Consider the following 24626-nt stretch of genomic DNA (forward strand, 5'->3'; position numbering starts at 1 on the left):
TATTTACATGTCAAATGTTTATTAATATGTTTTGTCCTTTTTTAAATTGACTACATCTCAAAATCTACAATAGACTGTACGCAAACATATTAGATACACAGTCTGCTCCGTTAACCTTCATTGCTTTATAATTTTGAGACTGACATTAATAACCTGGCTTTTCATTATTGGCCGTTAACTTTTAAAGGATGGAAGCTTTGCTTTACAGCAAAAACCACCAACTGGGAATATGTTTTCAGAAGTTCCAGGGGGTTCACTGTACACTCACAGTTTGTGTGGTGGATTCTGGAGTCATTCCATCTTTGCTTATAGCCAGTTTGAAAGTATATTCTACATCTGCCTCCAACTCATCGCCAGAGATTCCCAGTACGGGACCACTGGAGCCCAACCCAAAGTTTAGGCTGGAGCAGTGCTCGGGGCCCTGCAACAAGAGATTAGGGTGTAAATTTAAGTCAGTGTTCAAAAAACTGTTACGATTGTATGCAACTCTATCAACGAATGATTACAGAGTGTAGTCACACAGGAGAAAGAAGTCAACAACATTTATGATGAAGTCTTATAAAGTGTGGCAAGACGGAGACGTTGTCATTTGGAATGAATCAGTATTAAAAGCATCACTGCGCAGAACGTCAATGATCCGAGACTCTTCACTCTGTGTGACTGAAGTGTAAATGTCAGGGTGGGGAGCCAAGTGCCAGCTGTGAAAGGCTTAGTTGATCATTTAACAGTTGCATAACCCAATGCCTGCCTCTTTAGAACGGCAGCACGCACACACATTTATACACACACACACATGCGTTGGACACACCCATCCTACTGGGTCTTATTTTGTGGTCTACTGAGAGAATACACTCCTATCCAGACGTGGCGAGTGTGAAAAACAGTAAATGATTTCACACAGGCTCTACAGCCAAACACAAAAACTTGCAACGTGTCCCAAACATGTAAATTCCTCTTCACTTCATTTAGTGCTTACAACCAGATGAGCATTATATAACTTTTCCACAGCACAAAAAGGAGTATCGAACTAGAGTACGTCTTATGAATTCAGTGTCAAATATGTTTTTTCGTGGAACTTTTACATTTTCGCTTGATTAATGTACCAGAATAATGGAAAAACAAGTTGCCTCCATATTTAAGCTACCGGTATTATTATGTATATCTGATTTATGACACCAGAAGACTTACAGAAGTTGCGAGTAAATAGATATGATAATAATAATATTTTAATCTCACAGAGATTTCCGAGCTCTGTAGTTTAGTTTAGTCTTTATTTGAAGGGACAATGCACAGAAACATTAGGATCAAAGACAGATATGTTCTGTACCAGATTACAGCTGAATAAATGATAAATGATAAATTGGTTGTACTTGTATAGCGCTTTTCTACCTTCAAGGTACTCAAAGCGCTTTGACACTACTTCCACATTTACCCATTCACACACACATTCACACACTGATGGAGGGAGCTGCCATGCAAGGCGCCAACCAGCACCCATCAGGAGCAAGGGTGAAGTGTCTTGCTCAGGACACAACGGACATGACAAGTTGGTTGGTTCTAGGTGGGATTTGAACCAGTGACCCTCGGGCTGCGCACGGACACTCTCCCACTGCGCCACGCCGTCCCCGAATAGCTCATTTCCATCTGCAGTCCCTGGTTACTTAAATCAAGGAGATACAAAAATCATGCAATAAAATTATAACAATAAATTCATACTATAGCATGTAATCAAATGAAGAAAAGTCATAAAATGTCCTTTCATTGACAATACAACCACACCTCATTTACATCATCAAACACAGACAATACATGCTCTGTCATCATTTGTAAAAACAACCATGATTTTAACAGACACACCGCACATCTTACAACAAAATGTTCTCATGCATAAATATAATACACATTAAGTTGACATGTCAAACATAGTGTCCACCTCAGTGAGCAACTTTGATTGCTCCAAAGTCACTTTTTAACTTCAATTGTGAATGAAAAGAAATCTGTTAGACTTTTCAAGTTTGTCGCGAGGTCGTCCAATTCCTTTACCGCTTTATATGAAAAGGCTGATTGTGCAAAATATGTTTTACATCTGGGTACGCTACACTACCCCTGGTGGAGGCTCGTGTGTTTCTAGTTGTCACAGCAGATGTATACTGGACAAAGTGCTTAAGTGGCGCTGGTGCAGCGTTATTTAGGATTCGATGGGGCATTTGTATTGATGTTAATCTTTGAATGTTAGCAAAATTTAACAGTCTTTTTGAGAGGATAATGAGCAAGCCAGTCACGTGTTCGTGGCAGGAGGAACCACAGATCCTCCTACCTATCAACAATGCTAATCACGCAGACTTTGTAAGAGCCAATAACAATTTCTGAGGGAAAAAATTAAGCTGGACGAAGTGGCTGGGGAGAGGGAAGTCTTGGCTTCCCTGCTTAAGCTGCTGCCCCTGCGACCTGACCCCGGATAACCAGAAGAAGATGGATGGATGGATGGATGGATGGATGATCCAGAATTTTATATTTTTGAGCCTGAACACAAAGTAGATGAGCAATACGTTTTACAAACCGAGTGCGAAAGGGATGCAGCTTTATTGAAACACTCCAGATTCAGCAACATTACTAGGTGCTAGACACACAAATTAGTCATAATAAATCATAATAAAACAAACACTTACTGTACAATGTCATCTCTCTATGGGATGCATTGCCAACCAAAGGGTCGCTCACATACTCCCGTTTAGATGAAGAATTTCAACGATTTTGAATGCATAAAAAAGCCAAACATATGTGTTCTTGTCTTACATCAGGACTGTGAATAAAACTACATCTCTTTCCAATTTCTGCGTATTTCCAGTCATACTGATGTGATGGTATGGTCAGAGTTCCGAAGCGGGACTCCGGTGACTTCATCCAACCACGAATTTACAGAAATTGCCGAAGATGTTCGGAACAAAATATTCAAAATGGATTTGTGGCATTTTTTGATGTTTTGACGGTATTTTTAAATACTATGCGGATTTTAAGTACAATTGGATATGGTTTAATGCAGTGGTCCCCAACCTTTTTGTAGCTGCGGACTGGTCAACGCTTGATAATTTGCTGGTGCACCAATTGTGAGTGTATCTTGTGTTTTTCTATGTTGATTTAATAAAATAAAAAATAAAAAAATAAAATAAAATAATAAAAAAATATTCTGCGGCCCGGTGGTTGGGGAGAGGGAAGTCTTGGCTTCCCTGCTTAAGCTGCTGCCCCTGCGACCTGACCCCGGATAACCAGAAGAAGATGGATGGATGGATGGATGGATGGATGATCCAGAATTTTATATTTTCGAGCCTGAACACAAAGTAGATGAGCAATACGTTTTACAAACCGAGTGCTAAAGGGATGCAGCTTTATTGAAACACTCCAGCTTCAGCAGCATTACTAGGTGCTAGACACACAAATTAGTCATAATAAATCATAATAAAACAAACACTTACTGTACAATGTCCTCTCTCTATGGGATGCATTGCCAACCAAAGGGTCGCTCACATACTCCCGTTTAGATGAAGAATTTCAACGATTTTGAATGCATAAAAAAGCCAAACATATGTGTTCTTGTCTTACATAAGGACTGTGAATAAAACTACATCTCTTTCCAATTTCTGCGTATTTCCAGTCATACTGATGTGATGGTATGGTCAGAGTTCCGAAGCGGGGCTCCAGTGACTTCATCCAACCACGAATTTACAGAAATTGCCGAAGATGTTCGGAACAAAATATTCAAAATGGATTTGTGGCATTTTTTGATGTTTTGACGGTATTTTTAAATACTATGCGGATTTTAAGTACAATTGGATATGGTTTAATGCAGTGGTCCCCAACCTTTTTGTAGCTGCGGACTGGTCAACCCTTGATAATTTGTCATGAAAAAGGGAGGTTTTTGGGTTGGTGCACCAATTGTGAGTGTATCTTGTGTTTTTTTATGTTGATTTAATGAAAAAAATAATAAAAAAATATTCTGCGGCCCGGTGGTTGGGGACCACTGGCTTAATGGATACAATAAAAATTGATAAGCATGACAAGTCAACTTGATTTTCCATTAATACTGCTACTTCAAAGTCAAATGTGGATAACAGTAAAATCAAGAATAAAAGCACTACCCAACGTGCAAGTGCAAAAAAGTAAAATATTTGTACAGCTTTTGTTCTTTTTTTTAAATGAATATTTCTACATTAATAAAGTAAATGTATTATCAGGCCTAAAACCACCTTTTTAGGTAACACACTGTGCTACAGTATTTTCAAAATAATGTGTAAAAAATGGTGTGCATGTTCTCACCTTTGAGGTGCTCTGGCACTCCCAGTGGTAGTGGAGTAGTGACTGGTTGTCCGGGTCCATATTGGGGTCGTAAGACTGTTCTGCACTGAGCTGGAGGTCCTGAGTCCTCGACCACACCCTATAGGTACCACCTTCTATGATGGGCATGAGCCTGTCAGAACAACAGAGGTATGTAATTGTTTCCTGGTTCAGTAGGCTAACACTTTATTAGTAAAGGGCTTCTTGGTTCATTAAACTGGTTTGCTGTAAGGAATCAAACTTGTTAAATAACCAGAATGTCAATATCTTGGCAAAACATATATTTTTTTGTAGGTTTGGATCCTACACAGGAACCCAATTTGAAATCTGGGTCTTAAGCTGAAAACCCTTGAAAAACCTTGTGTTTGACACAATCAATTTTTTTCAAATATAACAAATCTTTTAACCCAGGCTTTTAAAAATCTATGAGCATAAAAATGATGTGTCAGAGCGATATGGCCTAGAAAATTGCAAAGTATATTGCAGCAAATATATTGCAGCCTTCTGCGATAATGATGATTAGATTGACGATTAGATATTTTTTCGTATGTAAATGATAATAGAACCATTTCAAAAGGTTACAAAGGCTCCTAATTTAACTGCTGACCTATGCGGTAACATATTGCATAATCATTTCTATTTTCTCAAAACTCTTATTAATCTACTAACTGTATTCCACTTTATGTTGTAACATGACTCTCTACATGTCTGTCAAAATGTTGTGTTGTTTGGATACTTTACATTAGTTTTGGGTGATACTAGAAATGTGGGTATCAATTCAATACCAAATAGACCAGACAAAGAACTGCAGAATACAAATGTTTAAATATTAAATAATATTTAGGCATTTATTCAGCACCTCCAAGTCCGAGTCCATGGTTGTCGCCCGGAAAAGGGTGGAGTGCCATCTCCGGGTTGGGGAAGAGACTCTGCCCCAAGTAGAGGAGTTCAAGTACCTAGGAGTCTTGTTCACGAGTGGGGGAAGAGTGGATCATGAGATCGACAGGCGGATCGGTGCGGCGTCTTCAGTAATGCGGACGTTGTATCGATCCGTTGTGGTGAAGAAGGAGCTGAGCCGGAAGGCAAAGCTCTCAATTTACCGGTCGATCTACGTTCCCATCCTCACCTATGGTCATGAGCTCTGGGTCATGACCGAAAGGATAAGATCACGGGTACAAGCGGCCGAAATGAGTTTCCTCCGCCGTGTGGCGGGTCTCTCCCTTAGAGATAGGGTGAGAAGCTCTGCCATCCGGGAGGAGCTCAACGTAAAGCCGCTGCTCCTCCACATCGAGAGGAGCCAGATGAGGTGGTTTGGGCATCTGGTCAGGATGCCACCCGAACGCCTCCCTAGGGAGGTGTTTAGGGCACATCAAGCTGGTAGGAGGCCACGGGGAAGACCCAGGACATGTTGGGAAGACTATGTCTCCCGGCTGGCCCGGGAACGCCTCGGGATCCCCCGGGAAGAGCTAGACGAAGTGGCTGGAGATAGGGAAGTCTGGGCTTCCCTGCTTAGGCTGCTGCCCCCGCGACCCGACCTCGGATAAGCGGAAGATGATGGATGGATGGATGGATGGATTTTTGCCGCTAAAGCCTTCCTGTGCCCAGTGACTTATTTTCCCATTTTGTTAACAATAACAAAAACAACAAAATATTTTTTGATGATAAAAAATATCGATACAACTGTATAATCATATTATATAGCGTTACTGTCGATATTTATATCAATTCGCACACCTTTGTTTACATTTAAGAACTCTATATTCCAACTGTGTGTAGGGTAGCATTTTTAGCTATTCCTCATACTCCAGGAATGACACTTGTAAGAAACATTGTTTATTTCCCGCCATAGAGGCGAGGATTGCTGACTTAGAAATGGGGTGACGTTAGTCGCTAGCAAGAATGTTACAGTATGTAGGGGACGGGTCTGTTTGCGTGTTGCTATTAAAGTTGTAGGACACAGCTTGAATGTGTTATCAATATGCATTATCACAATATAACGTTACACTTAAAAGCTCTATCCTCAGGTAAATTTATATTATTTATATCGTCTATATCCAGCAACCCTAATATGTAGTCACCTTCACTGCTTCAGTATATTAAAGAAAGTGAAGTCATACATGTATATTAACCTGAAGTCCTTCCTTCACTCTGACAAAAATAGATGATAAAAAACCAGTGTTTAACAGTCACGCATGAGTTACATGAAGACCCTTTAAACAAAATTGCATAAGGTGGTATAAAACATGTTCTCCACAGACCTTGCTGCCATGACGCCAAGTTGCAGACAGGCTGCCTTCTTTAATGGGATGCCTTCATATGACAAAGAAAACACCAAAGTGTAGTTCCCTGTAGCCAGTGCCATTTTGGGCAACGACAGTTGTAGCCGCCGCACATCCACCTCCACTGGTAGGGGAATGACTGCATTAAGTAATGGCTGGGAGGGATGAGCCAGGACTCCAGACGGAAAAAGAGGGTCATTATCACAAGACGGCGTTGAGAGTATTTGCCATAAGTACTGTGCGCCATAGATTGCACAGCCTTTTAGGTCTACTGTGGCCTCCACAAAAGTTGGCTGAGATCTCCAGATGGCGAGACGGGGGGCTTGAACCACCTGAACCTCTGGCTCCTCGCACTCCAAGACGCTGATGTTTACTTCCACCTGGGCCAAAACCCAACTCACCAGATTACTGCAGTTTACCTGGCAAAGTGAAAAACAAAATGGTGAATACACGTACTACAAAAAACTCAAACTTACCTAAAGATCAGTGACTATCTATGCAACAAACATACTTGCACCATGTAGTTTCCTGGGTTGCTGTACTCATAACCCACAGTTGTAGTGTTGGTATGAACTGGAGAAGAACCATCATTAAATTCCCACAAGCACTCCACAGGATTTGACCTGGGTGTGACAGAAGCTACCAGCATGATAGTCTTATTAACCAAAGTGTCCTGAGGTGTTGCATAAAGGACTGCATTCGCCAGCAGATTCTGCACCAGAATATGCTTGGTGATGTTCTGAGCATGCAGCGCATTGAAGGCCCTCAGGTAAATGGTTAATAAACCTGCTTCTTCCGGTATGTAGGCCACCTGGGATTGTGCGAAGAGACAGTGAGAAACATCACTATTTGCATACCTCATAGCTGGAAGTAATATGACACATTTAGTCACGTCTATGAGAACAAACATCTCCTGCAATCTTACCTCTTTGCCAATATGTGAGGTCTTGTGTAAGTGGTGTAGGTCAAATGTCCAGAGGAAGCTAACAGGTTTACCCGTCAGGATGTTGGCTGTAAATAACCTCTTCACACCTACAGGGATTGCTATACAGCTTCCTTGGATGGACAGTCCACGTAGAGGCTCCATCACCTCAACCTGGAGGTGTCGCCTCTTAGAACTTACCTAGAATATTCAATGACAACACATAAAAGTCTGGAAATAATGATCTAAAAACAGAAGACTGTGATAATAAGGGGCAAGAGCATTATTTTGGGTATGTACCCAAGTAAAAGGTTATCCTTACCTGATTGTGAGCGGTGAGGTTCACCATGTAGGTGTCAACCCTGGTGAACACGTGCACATAGGTTTGGTTAAGTTGTGGGGTAACGGTGGCATCTCCGCTGATGCTGAGGGTCAGGCGAACATCTGAGCCTGCTGCCATTGAAATGGTGAACTCCACCTTCTCGCCAAGCACTGCTATCTTTTTACTAGCTTTCAGCTCTAACCCCTGAATCTTGTCCTGAACAAAGAACTCCTTTAAAACCACTTGTCCACTGACATCATTGGTGGCATTCAGCATAGCAATGGCTGCCTTTGGCTCCTGAAAGACCACAGAGGTTTTCTGTCCTGTTTTTGTGTTTTCATCAATCATCCATGCCCATGTCACATTGGTTCCTGTCACTACCTCGCCCTGAAGCATGACAGTGGCCCCGGTTGCTATGTAAACTTGCTCTGTCGCATTGTTTGCTGTAAAGCCGAGCCCAGAGATGACTTCCTGGACGCTGACCATCACAGACACAAGCTCAGAACTAACTTCATTGTAGACCTCCACAGTAACGTGATGTAGTCCAGGAATAGTAAAAGTGTGAGTCTTCCAGGGCTCGCTCCACTGCAGAGTATCTCCATTAACAAACCAGCGGTATTGCAGGTCTGAGCCCTCCAAAGTGGACACCGACAGATTAGTAGGAGCATTGACAGCAACAGGATTTTTGCTGATCTGCAGATATACTCCTCCAGCTGGGTCTAGGAAGTGAATGGTCCTGTTGATAGACAGCTGGCCGAGGAGGTTAGCTGCTCGAAGAATGATCTCACATGGCCCTGGTGTGGAGAAATTCACCTCCACAGTCTTGCCACTTATGTTAAATCTTGAGTTGACAGGATCGAGCTCTCTGATGACATTCCAAGAAAAAGTCATGTTGGTTCCTTCTTTTAAGCCTGCATGAAAGTGGAGAACACGGTTTGTAGCAAAGCAACAACCATCCGCTCCGACGCCCTGACCGATTCCCATCTCCTCTTCGGGTAAAATAAACAGTCCCTCCAGTTCACGCTGAACATACAGGAAGATACTAGCCTGGGCCGTTCCTACGTCATTTTCCGCTGTCACGATGATGTTAAAAGTGCCAACAGAGCGGAAAGTGTAGAACATGGTGTGGGGCCCTGGGATTGAGGTACATCGGTCGCACAAGATCCAAGAAAAACGGACATCATCTCCCTCCACCATTTGAGCCTCAAAGTGGACCGAGGCATTGAGAGGAACATTTATCAGGCTTGCGTTGACTGTTAACCCACGAACTGGCGCGAGCACAGTGATGGGTAAGACGGTGTGATTCCTGCTGACTGAGTTGGTTGCTGTCAGTGTAATGTTGTAGTTTCCCGATAAGTTGTACGTGTAAGACACACTTTCACCTGTAAACAAGTTCCCATTGCCAAAGTTCCAGGTGTGAGTGACATCGGAAGACAAGGTTGGGGTTGTGAAGAGATATGGTTCCCTAATTATCAAGTTATTGTACTTAGTGGCATTATGACGAATAAAAATAGGCCCTATTGGCATCTGTACCTCAACAAGAACGCTAGAATTATTTATGGAGATGTTATTTGAGACAGTTACTGTCACTACGTAATGACCTGGATTTGAATATGTTGTCACGACATTCGCAGTGCCATGGATCATCACAGGTTCTTCTTCTGCACCAAAGTTCCACTGATAGTTGTAAGTAAACTCAGGGTCAGCTCTGACCTGTAAGCGAATCGCTTCACCGACAGCATAAAGTGTTTTCTCGAGGGTTAGGTTAATGCTGGTTAAAACTGGCTCCACACACACCCATCGAAAGAAGTTGGCCTTGTTGATCCCACTGGAAAGATTGAGAGAAAGGTGGTAGTTTCCGCTTGTCTTGTAGGTGTGTGACACTCGGGGATTTCCGAGGTGTGTTTCAGTAGGGCTTCCATCTCCAAAGCTCCATTTATAAAGATTGGATGATGCATTGCCAGACACCCATGTATTAAAATTGACCAGGGTTCTTTCTGGGACACATCCGGAAGGCTCTATCTTGACAACTTGGAAGACATAGACCTGCACAGTAAGGAGTGTCCATCCAGAGCTTACAGCATTTGCAGCAGTCACATTTACTGTGTAGTTGCCATCTTTCGGATAGCTGTGAGAAACGTGGGGTTCAGATGTCGTGTAGATGCTCCCATCCCCCATAGAGAATGTCCATGTGATGTTGTTACCCGAAGCAAGGTGTGCTTTAACTGTAATAGGACTGTTAAGTTCTGTAGGAGAGGAGCTTTCAGCTGTTAAGTCTTCAATCTCATCAAATACAAAAATCTCAACACAGGCTTTGGTGTAGCTGATGGAGTTGTTTACGGACACGCAGACATTGAATGCACCACTGTGTAGGTATGTGTGTGCCACACGGCGACCCTGGGACTGAAAGGAACCGTCTCCAAAGTTCCAGTCGTAGTGAATGCCGTAGGGTGAGGGTAAAGGGTGAGCTTCAAAATCCGCTGATTTACCGGCGAGAAGAAGTCGTGGTTCCGTCTGTATATCGACATGAGTTAGGATGCTGTAGACGCTCATATTAATGCTCTGACTGATGTTCTCATAACGATTGGAAACTGACACGAGTGCTGTGTATATTCCTGTAGAGAATAAATACATTTATAGTAAACATTGAGTTTAGAGCAGTAAAGAAGAGAACATATCCAATGTAATTATTACGCACAGGCTTCAATGAACATTATTGTTACCTGGCTGAGAGTAGATGTAAGTGATGTTGTTGCTGAGTAAGACTTTATTGGGCGAGTCTGGGCAAAAATATGATGGCGCGTAGGGAGGCTTGAATTCAAACTCTTTATATCCCCCGTCACCAAAAGACCATCTGCCGCAGTAAAAAAGGTAAACAAAAAATTCAAATATGAGCTTGAGAAAAAAACTGCATTGATGACCATTTCATCTAAACACACATATGGTACAGTCAAATGTTAACTGGATAATTAGGAATTGCCTCTGACAGGGCAATGGAGGGTTTGGATATGGAAAAGTGGAAACTCAATAGGCCTGACTGGACAAAGTTGGGTAAGAATAAAGAAAAGAGTAGCCCACAATGAGGGCGGTAATGTGAAGACGGGAGAAAATTAAATGTGGAAAAAAGGGGAAGACACCAAAGAAACAGGGCAGAGGAAAGAGCTGAGTAGAAGGAAAAATCTGTGTCAGCAATCTATTCTAACCACATTGTTATTAAAAATTCAAATCGAAGAACAGGAAAGAGCGATAAACAATGGGATGAAAATATCAATTTGTCCATGAATCCAGGACTTTGGCATTCATACCTAAAGGTGGCCATAACAGCCATGTCAACAAGCACAGACGCAGTCAGTGTCTGAGTCGAGCCCTGAGGGACCACATCTGGAACACCCTTCACTGTGAGGTTTCTCATGGGCTGCATACGGTCCACGGTGACGTTGAAATGCTCTGTGAGGCTGCTGATGTGGTTCATAGCCGTCACCTGGAAAAGATACCAAACTAGATTTGAAGGCTGACTTGACAATAAGGCTGAATACATGCCACATGACTTAATTCCCCCGTGTGGCTTAGTTTGGCTACGTATCACATAAGTGTATGCATTGAATAATTTTTTGATGAGGACTTGACTATATGTATAATAGAAAAAAAACCCGGAAAAGACTTAGATATTTGCCAATGTGATTGCAGTTCAAGCAACAGAACGGATATATCCTGGTATTACGAGACAGTAGCATCCACACGTCTACCCAAGCAATGGCGGGCCATCAGGGCCAGTAAGGCCTTCTCTGCTGACCTAAAACAAATCATGATCAAAAAATGTATGATCATTATGAAATAAAAAATAAAATTACCTAAATGAAATTAATTTTTGTAAATTTATGATATACATTGATAAAAGTTAATTTGATTTATAAGATAAATTGATAAAAGTTATTTTATTTTTTTATTTACTTCATTATGAAATATATAAAAGTATTTATCTTATTCTCTTCATGTCATAGTAGGCTCCATCCATTGTAGCGTTTTTTTACGTCAGAGTTTTTATCTAATCAGAATTCAGCAACTTTGCTGCCAGCGCTGTATGAAATCTCATCGAAGCCGTCTGACTCGACAAAGCGGCAGTCTGCGTAGTTAGTGAACGACACAAATACAGTTGATTAACAGCCAATCAGATTACACGTTGTTTGTAGTGGGCCCTGTAGATTGTGTTACATAGAACCGCTTAACGTTTCAGCTTTGGTCTCTATGTTGATAGAAAGGGATTTACTGTTGGAACTGAAACGCACAGATAAACTATATAACCAAGTCATTTGAGGTATTCTTGAAGAAAGAAAGGATAATGGATTCTGTGTTGAAATAAGTTTTTAGGGACAGCCGTTTTGCTAAGTGAAAATATTTTATTTCTAAACTTTTTCACGTTTTGTTATGTTTTTACAAATATTTAAATTTTGAGAGTACCAGGTTTAGGTTTTAATTGCTATAATGGGTGTATTGATTTTTAAATACACTGGAAATATCCCGTTTTGCACACTATTGAGGTGAGCAAGTGTGTTTCAGAATAGTATTTCTCGAGCCATGGTGATGTGGTGACATAAATTATGGTTTATTTTTAGAGGTATTTATTAAAGTCGGACAAAGTAGGACATCACTGAAAGCCTAGGTGTGAAATGCACGGCCCGCCACTGTATCCAAGCAACCACTCAGAGAGGTGGAATATTAAAAAAGGAAATAGCTGAAAGGTCATATTTCATGGGTTTTGAGTTAATATACAGTATACAGTATAGTATAATATACAGTCAGGTAAAAAAATATAAAATAAATAGATTTGTTTACAAAATATAGATATATTTAATACAGTAGGGAGCAGGAGGGAATAAGGGTGTGTGTTCTCTTGGGAGCACGCTTTTTTTGTCGTACCAGAATATGACAAAGCACATGTAGCACTTGGCTTGACTGTAACCACGATGGGAGATGAGTAAAGACTGGTGTGTTGTTTCCTTTAATGTTAACAAGCTTACAATGTTATTCAGAGGTATAGTTATAACCATTTCATAGTCAAATTAGACTATTTATAGTCTGGAATGATGGGTCAAATGCAGAGAATAATTTTGCCACACTTAGTGTGTGTGTGACAATCATTGGTACTTTAACTTTTTAACTTAATGGAGAGTGAGGAGGGGAGGTGGGGGCACGCAAAATGATTTTTTATGATTTGACAAGCACTGGCTTAGAGGAACAACGTTAATATATGTTTGATGAAAGTGATTGTGTGCATTAGTGGATGTATGCAAATGTGCTTGTATGTGGACAGTATTTGTATATTGTATGTATGTTTGTACAGTGAATGCACATATGAATGTATGCAGCGTGAGTGTGTTGGTATGTACTTGTATGTATGTGGGAGCGTATGTACCTATGTGTGTGGGTAAGTACCTATGGGTGTGTATGTAAGTATGTGAATTTGTATGTACAATATATTTCTCTCCCAGTGTGTGCGGGAGCCAAACTATGGCCTTAGCCTCCCAGAGAGCCCAACCCAAAACAGCAGGTGAGGTCCCCAGGGAACAAGGGACAACCCGGCCCCATGTACCCAGGCCGGCCAGCGACAGGAACCCCAGAGCAGAGAATGTATAAATAAAAGAATGGACAATGAGTACAAAGTAGTCTACCATTGATTAATGTGGTGTTGTCAAAGTAATAATTATCAATTGTAAATATATTAACAAAAAAAGGTAAAAAAAAAAAAAAAGCTTATTGTGTGTAGCAGCTGCTGTACACTTCGAATGTGATTCATGACGACTTTATTGGAATTATACTGCCACCCCATAATAGCTTATTGATCAAAGGACAAACTTCATCCATCCATCCATCCATCTTCTTCCGCTTATCCGAGGTCGGGTCGTGGGGGCAACAGCCTAAGCAGGGAAGCCCAGACTTCCCTATCTCCAGCCGCTTCGTCTAGCTCTTCCCGGGGGATCCCGAGGCGTTCCCAGGCCAGCCGGGAGACATAGTCTTCCCAACGTGTCCTGGGTCTTCCCCGTGGCCTCCTACCGGTTGGACGTGCCCTAAACACCTCCCTAGGGAGGCGTTCGGGTGGCATCCTGACCAGATGCCCGAACCACCTCATCTGGCTCCTCTCGATGTGGACGAGCAGCAGCTTTACTTTGAGTTCCTCCCGGATGGCAGAGCTTCTCACCCTATCTCTAAGGGAGAGACCCGCCACACGGCGGAGGAAACTCATTTCGGCCGCTTGTACCCGTGATCTTATCCTTTCGGTCATGACCCAAAGCTCATGACCATAGGTGAGGATGGGAACGTAGATCGACCGGTAAATTGAGAGCTTTGCCTTCCGGCTCAGCTCCTTCTTCACCACAACAGATCGATACAACGTCCGCATTACTGAAGACGCCGCACCGATCCGCCTGTCGATTTCACGATCCACTCTTCCCCCACTCGTGAACAAGACTCCTAGGTACTTGAACTCCTCCACTTGGGGCAGGGTCTCCTCCCCAACCCGGAGATGGCACTCCACCCTTTTCCGGGAGAGAACCATGGACTCGGATTTGGAGGTGCTGATTCTCATTCCGGCCAAACTTATATCCGTAAATGTCTGAATTCTACAGAGCTATTTCAGTTATCTTTGTAAAGGCAGATGTTTTGAACCATTTCTTGTATTGTATTTCTAGTCATGTTGCTCTTGAGAGTACATGAACAGTACGTGTAAGTAAACTCACTGTGAGCTTGTAGACTGCAGCATGCCGGTAGATCACATTGAGGACGGTGTTGTAATACGTGAAGTAGGGCTTGTCGTCAACTGTCCATTTGAACGTGGGATTGGAGCCTTCAAGCACAGATGGTGTGTAACTCTATAGGAAATACATTTTAAAGAGGCCAGTAAAACGTCTGTGTAATATTATACATGAACACTCAACATAATATAATAATACAGTAATGAAGATCAAATTAAATCACTAAACACACCACAGTTGACTCCATGAGGACTCTGTGAGCTGGGAAAGGCTGGACCACAAGTCCTTTTAAAGGTTCTTCCAGGTGAACAATCACAGTCAAGTTGGACTCTGTTACATTATTATGAGCGTCTATCTCCACCTGTATTGGACCATTCTGCTCCATCGCCAGCAAGTTTAGATCCAGTGCTGCATATAGACTTGGTTCTGCCACCTCAATCCCCGAATGAGATACATGCTTGCAGAGTGTGGGACTGGATGCAAAATTTGAGGGACAGTCCGGCTGAAAGATCACGCTGAAATTACTTCCTCGTTGAGTTGCTCTTGTGATGTATCGGGACTGCACATGGAGCAGCAGCTGAGTATTGTTGGGCTGCAGGTAGAGGCTGCCATTCCAGAGCGGGGGATGCAAAATTTTCAGGCCTAATGGAGGCACCACATGCAGTAAGCATGATGCTGAGGCTGGATATGATGGCGCAGCAGAAGTCACCTGGAAGTATTGAGTTATTAAGTTAGAGGTTGTCTCATTATTTCAGAGCACATTTGTACACAGAAAAAAACAATACAGACATTTAAATATTTGTTAGTTATTTTGTGTCTAATGCTGGTATTCAAAAAATGTTCACTGAACATTTTCCATGTTCGATAAGGGTCATTGCATGCTGGGATATGACATACTTTTACGCTTACCTGCAGAGTGTACAGTCCAGGCTGGGCAAGGCCGGCGGAAAGCTCTGCTCCCTGCAGCGGGATCTTGCTGTGCCCCACATAGAGCACCCTTAGCGGGCACACCACATCCTCCAGCCAGTTTGCCTCACCAGTCTTAAGTGGTGCCTCCAGGTCAAGATGGTGCTGTGGGTCAACACCGTGGCCAGCTGATGGTCTGCTTGAGTTAATCAAGATTCGCTCAAAATTGTTGAGGACTAAAACAGACTGTCGCCAGAGTGAACTGGGGGCAGACTGGCAGCGCAGAAGGGAGGCTGGACCTGCATCATGTTGCAGGGCAATGACGTCACCAGGAGAAACCAAAAGATCTTCTAACTGGTCTTGTACCTAAGCAAAACAGGGTTTAAGGAAGACGGTGTTAAAAGTATTAACAAAAACTCCATTGTATAGTTTAATTATTTAAACAATGATAGTTGAATTTAAATGCTTTGGTGGTCCAAACCACTTTGACCCAAAATGTCTATATTATGGTCTACTAGAATAAACAACATTCCAAAATGTCTAAAGATTCCAACACACTGATCAATCAAAAAAAAAAAAAAAATCAAACAATACAATGCTAAATCCAATCATCTAATAAACAATCTTGTAAAAAATATAGGATTAAAATTGAAAGTCAATTATTGCTATTGGACATATTTAAAATGCATTACGAACAACAACTCTGGCTAAACATATTTTATCTCACCAGAATGTTTGCAGCAGGCCCCGAAGGCAAAGTGAAAGCCACCTCTTCTTGCAGAGTGTATCGTGGTTTCAGAGCTCCAGGTGGCAGACGGTGAGCTTGGGTGCAGTTCTGACAGGAAGATGAATGACACGGACTGGAGAGGGCCAAGCATTGTCGCTGGAAAGGACACCACTGTTGTAGTTTGGGACAAGGGGGAGGCTGAACGACCCTGGTTTCATTTGGGATACAATGAGCCACTGGAGCACAAAGTGGACCTTGACAACCTGGAGTAAAAGATAGATTTGACTAGTTTTTTGTTTTTACAATAAAATATACATCATTGAACATTGAACCCATTGAACTATTTTCCAGATCCATATTTAATTGTATAATAATACAACTAATAGTAATGCTAAATCCCTTTAAAGACATTATTAAATTACATGCATCATACTGACAGCTGATATTTTGGTCACCTTATTTACATTAGCAAAACCGTTTTCTACCGGGGGCCACATACTGAAATGTCAGCGCATGCAGGGGTTATTTTAAATATATTATCATTAGGAATAAGCGGTAGAAAAGGATGGATGGACAATATATTTTTACATATTATTTGTTGAAAAAAAAACCTACTGAAAATCAGATGCCGTATATATAAAGACACAACTTTGTGTCAGCTTAGTTTTATAGGTGACAATGCTTATTGTTACTACTTGTTAGTATCAACATTTAAGCTTTTTCCCATCTTTTTGATCTTCTTTACTGACATTTTTACTCAGGATGTGGCCGAGATTTGCCATTTTTAACAGATTGTCGATCAGCAGCTCATCGTCTGTTACCGATTGTGGTTTGTGTTGTGGTTTGTGCAGCCCTTTGAGACACTAGTGATTTAGGGCTATATAAATAATCATTGATTGATTGATTGATTGATTGATTGATTGAAAGGTTGTGTACAAACCCTGTTGCCATATGAGTTGGGAAATTGTGTTAGATGTAAATATAAATGGAATACAATAATTTGCAAATCATTTTCAAGCCATATTCAGTTGAATATACTACAAAGACAACATATTTGATGTTCACACTGATAAACTTTTTTTTTTTTGCAAATCATTAACTTTAGAATTTGATGCCAGCAACACGTGACAAAGAATTTGGGAAAGGTGGCAATAAATATTGATAAAGTTGAGGAATGTTCATCAAACACTTATTTGGAACATCCCACAGGTGTGCAGGCTAATTGGGAACAGGTGGGTGCCATGATTGGGTTTTAAAAACAGCTTCCCAAAAAATGCTCAGTCTTTCCTAAGAAAGGATGGGGCGAGGTACACCCCTTTGTCCACAACTGCGTGAAGAACAACATTTCTCAAAGTGCAATTGCAAGAAATTTAGGGATTTCAACATCTACGCTCCATAATATCATCAAAAGGTTCAGAGAATCTGGAGAAATCCCTCCACGTAAGCGTCATGGCCGTGACCTTCAATCCCTCAGACGGCACTGTATCAAAAACCGACATCAATCTTTAAAGGATATCACCACATGGGCTCAGGAACACTTCAGAAAACCACTGTCACTAAATACAGTTTGTCACTACATCTGTAAGTGCAAGTTAAAGCTCTACTATGCAAAGCGAAAGCCATTTATCACAAACATTCAGAAACGCCACCGGCTTCTCTGGGCCCAAGATCATCTAAGATGGACTGATGCAAAGTGGAAAAGTGTTCTTTGGTTTGACGAGTCCAAATTTCAAATTATTTTGGAAATATTCGACATTGTGTCACCCAGCCTAAAGGGGAAGCGAACTATCCAGACTGTTATTGACGCAAAGTTCCAAAACCAGCATTTGTGATGGTATGGGGGTGCATTAGTGCCCAAGGCATGGGTAACTTACACATCTGTGAAGACTCCATTAATGCTGAAAGGTACATACAGGTTTTGGAAGAACATATGCTGCCATCGAAGCGCCGTGAAGTGAAGTGAAGTGAATTATATTTATATAGGGCTTTTCTCTAGTGACCCAAAGTGCTTTACATAGTGAAACCCAATATCTAAGTTACATTTAAACCAGTGTGGGTGGCACTGGGAGCAGGTGGGTAAAGTGTCTTGCCCAAGGACACAACGGTAGTAACTAGGATGGCGGAAGCGGGAATCGAACCTGCAACCCTCAAGTTGCTGGCACGGCCACTCTACCAACCGAGCTATGCCGCCCTTTTTCATGGACACCCCTGCTTATTTCAGCAAGACAATGCCAAGCCACATTCAGCACGTGTTACAACAGCGTGGCTTCGTAAAGAAAGAGTGCGGGTTCTTTCCCGGCCCGCCTGCAGTCCAGACCTGTCTTCCATCGAAAATGTGTAGCGCATTATGAAGCGTAAAATACGACAGCGGAGACCCTGGACTGTTGAACGACTGGAGCTCTACATAAAACAAGAATGGGAAAGAATTCCACTTTTAAAGCTTCAACAATTAGTTTCCTCAGTTCCCAAACGTTTATTGAGTGTTGTTAAAAGAAAAGGTGATGTAACACAGTGGTGAACATGCCCTTTCCCAACTACTTTGGCACATTTTGCAGCCATGAAATTCTAAGTTAATTATTATTTGCAACAAAAAAAAAAAAAGTTTATGAGTTTGAACATCAAATATGTTGTCTTTGTAGTGCATTCAACTGAATAGGGGTTGAAAAGGATTTGCAAATCATTGTATTCCGTTTATATTTACATCTTAACACAATTTCCCAACTCATATGGAAACGGGGTTTGTACTTGTTCATAAGAGATTCCTTCAAAAGAGATGCACGGTCGGAAAGATATAATTACTTCTACAGATTACTTAATACACATATGCATGAGTTGCATGAATTCCAGGAGGGTGCCAGAACACCGACTCAAATTTGAGAGCAAGCTGCAACGAACGCATTGCCTATGTGCACCGCAAAGCCGCTTCTAAGATCAAATCCTTAGCACCATTCCACTAAGTTTCTTTCAAGTAATATTACCATTGGAGGAATACAGGAAAAGGAATGACTAAGCATGCTACACGCATTATCATCATCATCAATGTGCGCCCGTAGCCGGGAGACCTTGCACAACCCTTCGCCAGCAGTCGGCGTCACCCATAGCAGAGCCCAGGATGACACAAGAAACTAAGCACTAAAGCTTTTATGTAAAGTAGACGTGATTGATCCCGATGTCGATACAATTGATATCTAGTTTAGTATCAGTTTATTAAAACTAAAGTGTTTGGACCGATATATTTCCTTTTTTTGTTCCTACAACATATTTTTTATTGCTTTTGTTGTTGTTTACAATTTCAGGGAATGCGTCTTAGAATACAGGAAGGCTTTGAGGGCAAAACCCAAATTATTTGAATAGGAGGAAATAGAATTAAACACCACACATTTATTATTACATGATCTGATTTACAACAATATCCACAAATTCTAAATTAAATAAGCTAAGGTTCATAAAAATGTGTAATTGTGTTTACTTTAGTTACTCTCTAAAAGCATTTTAAGTTCTATAATCCACTGTCCAAGTATCTGATCAGGACTTGAAATCGGATCACATCCATCCATCCATCCATTTACTACCGCTTATTCCCTTTGGGGTCGCGGGGGCGCTTTTAAACCAAAAATGTCAATCGGGACATCCCTCATTTTTACGGTTGTTTTTTGTTTGAATTTATTTTGACAATATGCTGCAGGCCAACAAAACGGTAGCTCATCCATCCATCCATCCATCATCTTCCGCTTATCCGAGGTCGGGTCGCGGGGGCAGCAGCCTAAGCAGGGAAGCCCAGACTTCCCTATCTCCAGCCACTTCGTCTAGCTCTTCCCGGGGGATCCCGAGGCGTTCCCAGGCCAGCCGGGAGACATAGTCTTCCCAGCGTGTCCTGGGTCTTCCCCGTGGCACCTACCAGCTGGACATGCCCTAAACACATCCCTAGGGAGGCGTTCGGGTGGCATCCTGACCAGATGCCCGAACCACCTCATCTGGCTCCTCTCGATGTGGAGGAGCAGCGGCTTTACTTTGAGCTCCTCCCGGATGGCAGAGCTTCTCACCCTATCTCTAAGGGAGAGACCCAAACTCATTTGGGCCGCTTGTACCCGTGATCTTATCCTTTCGGTCATGACCCAAAGCTCGTAGCTTCAGGCTGCAAATGGCCCCTGAGCTACTCGTTGGACACCCCTACAGTAGTGGCATCATATTGTTGTTATACTGTTGTACAAGCAGTGACCTCTTTCACACATCTGTGTCCCAATAGAGATGCACAAGCAAAAAGACAGGAGGCATCGAGGCATTAAGCTTCTGTCCCTTTCAAAGCTTTTCTCCATGTTAGCCAACATAACTTGTTAAGACAAGCTTCCTTGGTGTGTGCATGCATGGTTTGTCTAGGTGTCAGTGCAGGTCGCTTTTATGAAGAAACCTGCGTTTTGTTTCACGGGTGGACTCGTTTATGAGTAAGACTCACTGGGTAGGAGCAGGTGCAGGCCGGGATAAGGACAGTGAGGTCTGTAGATCTGGAATTTAACATGGATTTGTGAGCTCAACTCCTGTGTGACAAACTCCAAGGAAGACAAGCGACCCGCTGTGACAAAGCTCGATGCCGGAAACAGCAGTAACTGAAGAAGAGACATAAGAAACAATATTATGAAGACACACATTTGTCAAATTAAATAACATATGATGTTTTTATTCACCTCTAACGCAGTGTGGGCTGTTTGTGCAGCAGGGAATGGAGCGAGGGGCGCTACAAGCAAAGAATTATGCGAGGGAAAGACTGCCAGACCAACCATGTAGATGCCTGCATCTGGAACACGAACTGGTAGAGGGAAAACAAAACCAAATAAGGAAGCCAATTCAAGCTATTTTAGTTATAAAATAATATGTATTAATTCATTAAAATTACTAGGAAAACATTTAATTGTATTTAAAAATGTGTAAACCCAATCCAAGGTTTGGGAAAAGTCAGTGATCTTTTCATGAAGTTAAAATTAGTTTTTGGATGCTTGTCTAAAATGTTTTCTTGGTTGGGATGCAGAAAGGTAGTAAGGTACAAACCTTATAGTTGAAAAAAGGAATAAAGAGGACATTTTAAAAAATGAAAATAAAAAAAGATTTGGTTTCCCTGTGGATATAGAAGTGGACGTAAAACAAATCCCTGAAGAACCCCACTGGTTATTTTATAAGTCAATGGAAACAACATAAAAGTCAAGTATATTTTTTAGCTACTTTAATAATAATTGCATTGGATAAGATAGCGCTTTTCTACCTCAGTAGAAGCATTTAAGTCTCATCTTAAAACTCATCTGTATACTCTAGCCTTTAAATAGACCTCCTTTTTAGACCAGTTGATCTGCCGCTTCTTTTCTTTCTCCTATGTCCCCCCCTCCCTTGTGGAGGGGGTCCGGTCCGATGACCATGGATGAAGTACTGACTGTCCAGAGTCGAGACCCAGGATGGACCGCTCGTCGGGACCCAGGATGGACCGCTCGCCTGTATCGGTTGGGGACATCTCTACGCTGCTGATCCGCTTGAGATGGTTTCCTGTGGACGGGACTCTCACTGCTGTCTTGGAGCCACTATGGATTGAACTTTCACAGTATCATGTTAGACCCGCTCGACATCCATTGCTTTCGGTCCCCTAGAGGGGGGGGGTTGCCCACATCTGAGGTCCTCTCCAAGGTTTCTCATAGTCAGCATTGTCACTGGCGTCCCACTGGATGTGAATTCTCCCTGCCCACTGGGTGTGAGTTTTCCTTGCCCTTTTGTGGGTTCTTCCGAGGATGTTGTAGTCGTAATGATTTGTGCAGTCCTTTGAGACATTTGTGATTTGGGGCTATATAAATAAACATTGATTGATTGATTGATTGATTCTAGACACTCAAAGCGCTTCACAGAGAACTGAGAACCGATCATTCATTTACTCCGCATTCACAATTGATGGTGGTAAGCTACATTTATGGCCACAGCTTCCCTGGAGCAGACTGACAAAAACGTGGCTGCAAATTGGCCCCTCCCGCCCAATCGACTTTAGGTATTTAATATGTCAATCAGTAGGGGTTCAGTTGCTTCTCAACAATGTGTGATAAGCATGATTCCAGACCTGTTCTACGCATAAAGTGCTTTGAGATAACTTCTGGTGTGCTGTACAAATCAAATTGACGTGACTATCTAAATTACAGTTGTAGTAATCCTTCAAGCACCGCAAAATGTCACACATTTCAATATACATTTTGGAACATGTTAAGATCACAAAAAAAAACGACAAAACAAGACATTTTATGTACTTTGTCATTGTAATGAAGTATACTGTAGATCTGAAACAAACCTTGAGGGCTGTATTGGCAGACAAACGCCCGCATGGTGTTGCATGGATGCAAACTTGTCTGAGCACGCTGATCAAGGGACACACAAACGTTTCCACGGGAGATCAAGGAACGAGGCGCAAGTCCTTCCTCCCCGTTCTGGGCCTCAGAGCCGTTGACCCAGCGCAGCTTGCCAGGAGATTTGACGTCACTCAAGCCGAGCCACACTCCTCGTTCCCTGCAGAAAGCAAGCGAATGGGAACATATTGATTAGCAAATCACCTGCTCAATACCCAGCATGGAGGCTGTTCTTGATGGAAAATGGGCTAAGCCATGTTGAAACACACAAACACAAGTACAAAAAAAGCACATCTACTGATTGCTTTCTGATCGAACACATTTCTTGTCCAGCCTTTCACACACATATAAACACAAGAGTGACATTAAACTCACCAAATTCTGCCAGTTTGAGTGCAATCAATGATGTCAGCGTGGAGAGAAGAGATAGAGAAAGTGCTTTAATTGAGACCCAGTGGGATGTCAAATGTTTACCGTGGCCTTGTTATTTGGATGCAGGCATTGGATTTTCACACCATGGTTCCATTACTGGACTCTCAGTCCATTTGACCACTGACTGAAGGCAAATATAATTATTTAATATATTCAGACACTTTGTTTGTTGGACAGAGGCTATTTGGGTAGCTGATAAAAAAAAAAAAATGTTTTCGAATCCTGCTTTTCTATGACCTCAGGTATTTTGTCAACTTTTCACATCTGTGAAAACGACATCTGAAGTGGACAAAGCAGAGTAAACATGACAAAGGGTCTCTGGGGCAAAAACAAGCCGAGAAGGGCAGAAAAAAGTTTCTTATTTAAACAAGAGATACTCCATCCAAAGCAGCTTTTTCTACTCTCCTCCACTTTAGTCTGCAACAACAATCCATCTACACACATTAGCACACACACATTAGAGGTCTCTTCGCAGGGCGTCAAAGTTACCATGCAGCTGTGCTTTTACAGATGTGCTGGTCTTGACCTTGTTGCTTTGTGTAATAAGAAGAATCCAGAATGAGGTTTACCTAATTTATATACCAGTCAATATTTTTTAGGTCTCTCTTGGTGCATGGACTCTTTTTACAAATAAGGGTAGGAAAAATGTTTTTTAATTGAATTAAAAAAAAAAATATTCCTTTTGTGATCCACAATATGAGCAACCACTATTAACAGTGATTAGAGCACAAATGGTTAAAGTAAAAAAAAAAAATGTCAGTGCCTCAGTAGTAATAAACCTCACCACAATAGTGAGTAATACTGTACCTGGGCATTGATCGACCATAAAGTCGTCAGTGCACACTACTATATGTTCTTTCAGATTAATATGTTTGAATCTTAAATTGACACAATGTGTCATTCATTGGTATTAAAATGTAAAACAGTGTACATTATCCAAAAGAGAAATTGTGATACTTTTAAAAAGCGTGCGGTTTCATTTGCAATCTGGGGATGCCTCCAGAATAATAATCGGGTGACTGAGGGAGCAAAATTAACACTAAAACATATCTTCTACATATTCTGTTACATATTTTAAATGTAGATTGAAATTGTCGTAGGTCCCCACACACCACACTCTAATACTGTACATGCAAAGCTAAAATAGATATGTAAGACACATTCTAAACACTTTATTTAGACCAAACCACTCACTGTGTGACTTTATGAGCCAGCACGTTCCGCAGCGCGTCACCTCTGACTATTGCCAGATCCCCGCCGCGGTCCAAACACTGTTGGTGAGCATCGGTCCAGCTCATCTCCACTGGAACAATCTGGAAACAGCATGAGGACTCGGCGTGATAGAGTCCATCTTTCGGACAGTAAGGGGAGGCTGGCAAGACACACACATTTTTAGATATTAGAAAATATTTTGTGCAGCACAATCAATGACAGTTTAGTGATCACGTGCATGCTATTACATACAGTTTGTCCTCATTACGACGACATGCTGTGTCAATTATTAAGCTAATGTGCTATCAAAGGATGAAAGGATGACTCATACAATAATGGTGACCAAAGTAGGTTAGGATAAAATGGGAAATGATTTA

At 41.8% G+C, this 24626-nt stretch overlaps 1 protein-coding gene across 1 annotated transcript in view; it reads right to left on the reverse strand.

Moving 5' to 3' along the window:
• pkd1a (polycystic kidney disease 1a) overlaps positions 1–24626 on the reverse strand; it is a 204385-nt gene that overhangs the window by 84990 nt on the left and 94769 nt on the right. Inside the window, exons 9-24 of the mRNA XM_061881321.1 lie at positions 24232–24409; positions 22551–22765; positions 20920–21041; positions 20691–20841; positions 16238–16500; positions 15514–15876; positions 14837–15313; positions 14590–14721; positions 11161–11336; positions 10579–10709; positions 7856–10470; positions 7537–7734; positions 7123–7422; positions 6591–7030; positions 4315–4465; positions 269–421 (exon numbers count right to left, since the gene is read on the reverse strand). Coding sequence (XP_061737305.1) covers positions 269–421; positions 4315–4465; positions 6591–7030; positions 7123–7422; positions 7537–7734; positions 7856–10470; positions 10579–10709; positions 11161–11336; positions 14590–14721; positions 14837–15313; positions 15514–15876; positions 16238–16500; positions 20691–20841; positions 20920–21041; positions 22551–22765; positions 24232–24409 — 6065 coding nt within the window. The remainder of the gene's footprint in view (positions 1–268; positions 422–4314; positions 4466–6590; positions 7031–7122; positions 7423–7536; positions 7735–7855; positions 10471–10578; positions 10710–11160; positions 11337–14589; positions 14722–14836; positions 15314–15513; positions 15877–16237; positions 16501–20690; positions 20842–20919; positions 21042–22550; positions 22766–24231; positions 24410–24626) is intronic.

Source organism: Nerophis ophidion, linkage group LG20 (assembly GCF_033978795.1).
Source record: "Nerophis ophidion isolate RoL-2023_Sa linkage group LG20, RoL_Noph_v1.0, whole genome shotgun sequence".
NCBI lineage: Eukaryota > Metazoa > Chordata > Actinopteri > Syngnathiformes > Syngnathidae > Nerophis > Nerophis ophidion.